The sequence below is a fragment of the Solanum pennellii genome, chromosome 1, assembly GCF_001406875.1.
Source record: "Solanum pennellii chromosome 1, SPENNV200".
Lineage (NCBI taxonomy): Eukaryota > Viridiplantae > Streptophyta > Magnoliopsida > Solanales > Solanaceae > Solanum > Solanum pennellii.
Window position 1 is genome coordinate 97427511 of NC_028637.1, and position 8294 is coordinate 97435804.

Below are 8294 nucleotides of genomic sequence, written 5' to 3' on the forward strand. Positions count from 1 at the left end.
TCTCCTCTCTCGCTTTATACACAGAAGTGTATAATTCTGTTTCTGTTTTGTATAAAGCGAGAGAAAATTGTATATACACATGCAAAAATATATATCTTCGTGTTATACACTTAATTATACAATTTACAAACATTTTACTTCAAAAATTGCAGAGAAAAAGGCCAACGAATTATACAATTGCGAATTATACAATTGCAGTGAAATACAATTTTCTCTAGCTTTATATAACAGAAGTGTATATATTGTGTTTCTGTAATTGTATAAAGCGAGAAAAACATATATCTTCTTGCTATACACTTATAATTATGCAATATACATACATTTTAATTCTATTCAACTATATGCAAAACAAATTATACAATTGCAGTGAAATAGGCCAACGAATTATACAATTTACGCCAGCGACTTATACAATTTAGGCCAGTGAATTATACACTTTTATATGTATAGCGAATTATACAATTTTTATGTTTGCTATGGAGCGCAATTATGCAAAGTTTGCTATATTATACAAATATGAATTTTTTGTTTGCTATATGTGAAAGTTGCCCAAATTAAAGTCACAGGTCCTTTGAGCTTGCCCAATAGCCAATCCAGGTAAAGGAAAAAAAACATGATAGGCCCAATAAGAAAATTACATGTCCAGGCCCATTAAGAAATAGGCAGCTTAAATTCCAAATTCCCCCTAATTCCACCTTCACTCAGTTGTTCAAACTTTGGAAATCGCAAATCCATCGCTGGAAAAGGTAACTCTTCAATCTCCATTGCTTCTCTTCCATTTCTTCCTTTCAAAATTCTTACAAAACCCTATAGTTGTATCTATATACTATACGTATTTTTACAGATTATACTCTTCTTCCGTAGAATCTCTGTAAAACCCTAAAATGGAGTGGAACCCTGAAACCGCACAATTTCTCTCCCAATGCTTCCTTAATACGCTATCTCCGTTACCGGAGCCTCGCCGTCGAGTTGAAACAGCACTTTCTGAGGCCTCCGAGAGATCTAACTATGGTCTCGCCGTGCTTCATCTTGTAGCTGAGCCTTCTGTTGACGAGCAGATCCGTCAATCTGCTGCTGTTAACTTCAAAAACCATCTCAAGGCCCGTTGGGCTCCATCACCTCCTAAAGAATCCAATCTTCCAGCATTAAACCCCATTTCCGACCCTGAGAAGGAGCTTATTAAGAGCTTGATTGTTTCTCTTATGCTTAAGTCCTCACCTAAGATACAATCCCAGCTCAGTGAAGCTTTGGCTGTGATTGGAAAGCATGATTTCCCAAAAGCTTGGCAATCTTTGTTGCCTGAGCTTGTTGCCAACCTTGATACTTTAACACAAGCAAATGATTATGCTTCTGTTAATGGTGTATTAGCTACCATTAATTCTTTGTTTAAGAAGTTCCGTTATCAGTTTAAGACCAATGAGTTGCTTCTTGATTTAAAATACTGTCTTGATAACTTTGCAAAGCCACTTTTGGAAGTGTTCAAAAGAACTGTGAATTTGATCGATCAAGCTGTGGCGTGTGGGGCTGCAAATGCCGCAACCCTTAAGCTCTACATAGAGTCTCAAAGGTTGTGCTGTAGAATATTTTATTCGTTGAATTTTCAAGAGTTGCCGGAGTTTTTTGAGGACCATATGGACGAGTGGATGATCGAGTTTAAGAAGTATCTCACTGTGAAATACCCCGTGCTTGAGGACACTGGGGATGATGGTCTTGCTGTTGTTGATGGACTGCGTGCTGCAGTGTGTGAAAATATTGGTCTTTATATGGAGAAGGAGGAAGAACTGTTTCAGAAGTATCTAAGCGGGTTTGTCGAGGCTGTATGGAGTCTTCTTGTGGCTTCATCTGCATCTTCTAGTAGGGAACGACTTACTGTTACTGCAATCAAGTTCTTAACCACTGTTAGTACTAGCGTGCATCATATTTTGTTTGAAAGAGATGACATTCTGGAGCAGATTTGTCAGAGTATTGTAATTCCCAATGTGATGCTGAGAGACGAGGATGAAGAGTTGTTTGAAATGAACTATATTGAGTTTATTAGACGGGATATGGAAGGGAGTGATCTTGATACAAGGAGGAGGATCGCATGTGAACTGCTCAAGGGCATTGGTATGCATTACAAAGACAAGGTCACAGCGAAGGTGTCCCTTCAGATACAAAATTGCTTGGGCTTGTTTTCCCAGAATCCGGATGCAAATTGGAAATATAAGGATTGCGCTATCTATTTGGTTGTCTCCCTTGCCACTAAGAAGGCAGGTGGTAGTTCAGTATCAACTGATCTTGTAGATGTTGAGAACTTTTTCGGGTCAGTTATTGTACCAGAGTTGCAAAGTAGGGATGTGAATGCCTTTCCAATGTTGAAGGCAGGTGCATTAAAGTTCTTTACTATGTTCCGAAATCAGCTGCCAAAGGCTGTTGCAATGGCATTACTACCAGATGTTGTGCGTTTCCTTGCTTCAGAGTCAAATGTGGTTCATTCTTATGCTGCGAGTTGCATTGAGAAACTGTTGCTTGTTAAAGATGATGGGACACGAGCAAGATATACAGCAGCAGATATTAGTCCCTTTTTGTTAGTGTTGATGACTAACCTTTTTAGTGCCCTGGAGAAGCCAGAATCTGAGGAGAATCAATATATAATGAAGTGTATTATGCGAGTGCTAGGAGCTGCTGAAATTTCTCGTGATGTTGCTTCAGCTTGCATAACAGGTCTGACAAATGTTCTCAACAGAGTCTGCGAGAACCCTAAGAATCCTATTTTTAATCATTATCTCTTTGAATCGGTAGCTGTTCTTATTAGGAGAGCCTGTGAGAGGGATCCTACTCTTATATCTGCTTTCGAAGGGAGCCTTTTCCCTAGCCTCCAGATGGTCTTGGCTAAGGATGTGAGTGAATTCTTTCCATATGCATTTCAGCTGTTGGCTCAGCTTGTTGAGTTGAATAGACCTCCTGTACCTCAGCACTACGTGCAGATCTTTGAGATTCTCCTCTTACCTGAGTCATGGAAAAAGTCCGCAAATGTTCCAGCTCTTGTCCGATTGCTCCAAGCATTCCTCCGGAAGGCACCTCATGAGCTTAACCAGCAGGGCAGGCTGTCTAATGTTCTGGGTATTTTCAATACACTGATTTCATCTCCCAGCACAGATGACCAAGGTTTTTATGTGCTCAACACGGTTATTGAAAATCTTGGGTATGATGTAATATCACCTTTTATGGGCCACATTTGGGTTTCACTTTTTAACCGGCTGCAGCATGGCAGAACGGTGAAGTTTCTGAAGAATCTTGTGATATTTATGTCTCTATTCTTGGTCAAGCATGGGTTACAGAATCTTGTGGTTTCAATGAATGCGGTTCAGAAGGATGTATTTCAGACCATTGTGGAGCAATTTTGGGTGCCGAACCTCAAGTTAATCACAGGATCTGTTGAACTCAAGCTGACTTCAGTTGCTTCAACAAAACTAATTTGCGAATCTTCAACATTATTGGATCCCAAGGTTCGGGGCAAAATGCTTGACAGCATTGTTACTCTTCTCTCTAGACCGGAGGAAGAGAGAGTGTTGGATGAGACAGACGTTCCAGACTTTGGGGAGACTGTGGGTTATAATGCTACTTTCGTTCATCTTTATAATGCTGGGAAGAAAGAAGAGGACCCTTTGAAGGAAGTGAATGATCCAAAGCAATATTTGGTGGCTTCCATGGCGAATCTTGCTGCTCTTTCCCCTGGAACATATCCGCAGCTTATTAGAGAAAATCTTGAGCCAGCAAATCAAACAGCTCTTCTTCAGTTCTGCAGCTCCTACAATCTCTCAATAGTTTGAGAAGAATCCATGTGGTGGTATGCTTTCTTCTTTGTACTTTTTGATTCTGTTTAATTATCATTTTATGTTGTGTAATAACTATACCTCATTTTTTAAGGATCAAAATTTAATTGTACGATTGGAAATTTGTCTAGATTATGGTGCCCCTTTAAACATTAGACCCATTGATCAGAAGATTCATTGAATTTGGCTTAGAATCCTGTGTTTAGGTTGTCGGCAATTATTTATTCTTTTGCTGCTCTAATTGAGGAAGTTTAATTGGTATAATAGATATGCATGTTACTGATAAACAAAAGATATGGTAATAGATATGCATGCAGATATTACCTAATTGTCAGTGATAGGAAAGTTGTTTGAGTTAAGGGTCTTATATTTTTCCTACTCTGCACTTTTTGTTATAACTATGACTAACATCTGCTTATTGAATTCTAGAGTCTGCTCATGTTATTACATTAAGTGCTAAAAACGTAAGACAGTTTAACTTATTAAAAAGGGTAGGACAATTTACTTAGTTTGGTCTAGCTGCATTTCTTGTTGTGGGAATTGTGATAGTTTAGTGCACCAAGTTGTTGCTATCACATGTCCCTTATGGTTGAAATTTGTTTCGTAAGTGGCTGTTGCCTGTTCATTGAAGTTAGTTTGCAGTCCGAGATTCTTTTATGTGATTATTATGGAAGTTGCCAAGCCCAAGCCGTTTCTGCTCTTTGTTTAAATAAGCTTTAAGTTTATTCATGATGCTGGTCCACAGGTGTAGGAGAAGATTTGATCTTTATTATATATGCTGATGAACTTAGGCTTTGTCCACTACCCAGGGCTTTTGTTCTATGGTTAAGATAGTATATTGCGGGATGTTCCATCGGCTCACTTCATGAGTTCAAAACTTGGTTGGTGGAGAGCAGGTCTAGTATTTAAGTGAAGAAGCCAGAGGGACTTGCCCATTATCCACCAACTTTGAAATCTAAAAGGCCGTATATCTCAGTTATTGGTAGAATATGTAGTTCTTTTTTTGGAAGATAGTAAGTTGTCTGATGGGGATTTGAGACTTATTTGAAAGACAATTTCATTTGGTACGCTGTACATAAACCCGTTTGCACCAAAAAACTTGCAAATAAAAAGGTCTAAATTAAAGGGCTAGTATGCTTTGTAAAAGATTAATCTTTAGTTTTTGGTTCCTCGCCCAAGTATGTGATACCCATAGATGCTTCTTGAAATATCGCTCAAGCTGCTTTCAAGGACACATGTCTGCACACTTATGACAGAACTCATGGACAAACCTCCTTTTTTTTTGTTTGACAATTTTTCAAAAATATAATTTCTATGCCTCAATCTTGGTCCTCCTCATTTTTTCATTAAATGATCCAAGTTGACTTCTCTTGTTTGTATGTATTTTGTCGTGCTTCTAGCTTCTGTGTTCTATCTCTCAATTTCCACATTCCTTTCTTTAAATCTAAAGCTGGAGCTTCTAAGTTGGCAATGTCCATGCTTCCTCCTGCCTTAGTTTTGTCACTTGTTATCCTGTTTGCAGGTGTCAAATATGAATCTTATTTGCCTAATTTACTGACTAAGCTTGCCTAGGTTCTTTGCATAACCCATCTCACAATGCATTGGCATTACTTTATTACTTCGTATCGTTTAGTTTTCTTGTGTCAGAATATTTGTTACATTTATCACAGTCCCCCCCCCCCCCCNCACGATTTCAACTACAAATGCAGGGTTTAGTGCAAGTATTGTGTTTGTGCCTGCTTTTGTTAAGCCACTGCCCGATTGATGATGACCTTATACTAAGTAGATGTTTATCCATTAGGTCATCGGGCACGTGCAATATTTTATGGTCAAGGTCAGTTCAGGCGTTTGTATCTTTGTTTATCAACTTCATTATGCTTCATGAAATCATATGCCACTTCCAGGTTTTCTATTCTTTATAAATTTGAAGTCACATAGTATGACAATTGATAATTTTCTCTTGTGAATCTTCTGGCGGCACTAGGTTAAGTTGGAGTTGTTTGGCTTCAATTTTGTGGTGTTGACATTGCATCTTCGTTGTTCTCCTTGTATTCATACTTATCCACATAGTATGACAATTGATGATTCTCTTGTGAATCTTCTGGCGGCACTAGGTTAAGTTGGAGTTGTTTGGCTTCAATTTTGTGGTGTTGACATTGGATCTTCGTTGTTCTCCTTGTATTCATACTTCCACATAGTATGACAATTGATGATTTTCTCTTGTGAATCTTCTGGCAGCACTACCTTAAGTTGGAGTTGTTTGGCTTCAATTTTATGGTGTTGACATTGGATCTTCGTTGTTCTCCTTGTATTCATACTTATCCACACACACAAAACAAAAAGGTTGTACTTCTATTTGTGCTTAAGAAATGAAAGTGTGTCAGGCGCCTAATTTTTACCTTGCTTGTCGAATTTTGGAAATGCGTCCTCCCTTCATGTTTTGGTTCCTTTATATTCTGTTTTGGACTATGACTTTACTTCTTAAGGTTTTAATCTGTTGTCTGGCCTCTCTTTCTCATTTCAATACATATTTGTGATCTACATTGTATGCCTAATTATTCGGTGGTTGAACTTTCAGGGCCTGTGGTCAAGAAGGCGGTTCATGGAGTACACAGGAATCTGTTGTTTCTATCCTTGCACTTGTCTGATTATGTTGCTTATAGATGTGATGAAGCGGACAATTGATTGAGTTTGCAGCTCGTCTGTTATTGTTGTGGAGTCAGCATTATGCTTTGAGTTCTCATTCTTTCATCTTCCTGTCGTCAGTGGCAGTAGCCTCTATTGCCACGGATATTTTGGCCGGAGAAAGTCTCTCTTTTTTGTTTTTGTTTTTAGGGGGATGGGGGTGGGAGTGTCCGAGCATATGTGATGATGGGGGATTTGCTTCATTTAGGATTTTGATATGTTAATGTGCTAAAGCAAAATAGAAATGGTTAAACACCTATAATATTCGGGATTGAGCTGTTGTCATAGTCATTTTGCTGTCTTGTGCTTGTCAAATTTTGTATAATGCTTGCGAAGATTTTATTTTTCAACTTCATTTTGAGAATGTGCTCATTCTTTCAGTGTGTAATTAAACAGGACAAGGAGACTGAATAGCACTTGAACCTTACCAGATGAAAGTTAATGTTTTCACAGGCATAATCTACTATTTCTTCCATGCAATCAATCTTTGGGCCTAAAAAATCAAAAAATTTCGATGTCTATGACCAGAGGTGGGGACTAAATCTTATACCCTTTAATACTAATTCTTACCCAAAACTAAGTCTTTTTGGGCTCACATGTTTATAATTTTAAATTATAAAATTAATCGTTTGATCCTGATCTTTAGTTTTACTTTTTAACAATTGAATTTACGCCTAATGGGACATAAATGTTCTAGAAATTGAAGTCAAGTCCGAGTACAATTTGTGGGTTATAACGATATTAAAATGTAAATTTAAAAGTTACTTATTATTTAGAGGTATCACGAGGACAAAAAATAGAAGACTAAACACAAAATAGGACAAAAGTGCTAATGACCCATTTCAAACTATTTCATAAAAGCAACCAAAATCGTTGTCTTTTATATAGAATGTAACAAAAATAAAATAAAATATAAACGTAACGTCATCTCTTTGGCCCTTCGTTTTATTAAGTTTTACATATTTATAATCCCTCAAATTTGCAGTAAATCTTTTATAAGATATTATCAAATCATTATGTTCTTTTTTCTTCTTTTTTTTTCAAAATGTAAAATTCCTTAGTGTTTAATACACGTTGCTTTAGAGATTGTACCAAGAATAAGAGACCATCCAAACACGATAAATATGATAAAGACAGTTTTCTAAAAAAAGGCCATCCAAATTATCAGAATTTACCACATAAGTAATGAATTAAATATCTGTTTTGACCTTTCCAGGTAATTATTTCCCACCTTTGGTCTTCTAATTGCATAATATTCTTTAAACTTAAAGTCAGGTTTAAATAAATATAAAATTAATAATATTTTCCACACGTTAGGGATTTCTCTTTCTAACATCATGCTAATGACATTCTGAGAAATACTTAAGGGGTTGTTTGTTTCATAGATTATATATATAAATGATGAGATTAATAAGAAATACTACTCATATTACATGGTAAATAAAATTAATAACCGATACGAAATTTGTACTGTTTCTAAAAATTAATGTGTACTTGTTTTGAATTGAAAAAAAAATGATATTTTTAGTGATTTAACAGTACATACAATAATTTGGTACTCTTTTCTTAAGTGACTTTTAATGGTGTGACACCACATCTACCCCTCTTTGATTAACTTTATAGAGTAGCTCATAAGGTATTAAAGTTTAATAATATATTAATCATGATTAGCTACTTTTTATTCAACATTGTATTAATTAAAAATAGACTTTGCAAATGCTGTGAATCTCCTCCACCCTTGCCTGATTTTCCACTTCAAATACTATATTTTAAATTGTTTTAATTTATATAATT

At 36.5% G+C, this 8294-nt stretch overlaps 1 protein-coding gene across 2 annotated transcripts; it reads left to right on the top strand.

The window, feature by feature from the left end:
• The first annotated feature begins 705 nt into the window (after positions 1-705).
• LOC107007433 (exportin-2) lies at positions 706-6937 on the top strand. Of its 2 annotated transcripts, XR_003577944.1 has the most exons (3): positions 706-3829; positions 5617-5649; positions 6394-6937. XR_003577944.1 is itself a non-coding variant. In XM_015206060.2 (2 exons), the coding sequence occupies exon 1, from the start codon at positions 885-887 to the stop codon at positions 3810-3812; it is 2928 nt and encodes a 975-aa protein (XP_015061546.1). In that variant the 5' UTR covers positions 706-884; the 3' UTR covers positions 3813-3829; positions 6394-6937. The 2 variants fall into 2 exon arrangements, 1 of the variants encoding a protein (XP_015061546.1); XM_015206060.2 differs by lacking the exon at positions 5617-5649.
• Positions 6938-8294: the final 1357 nt, after the last annotated feature.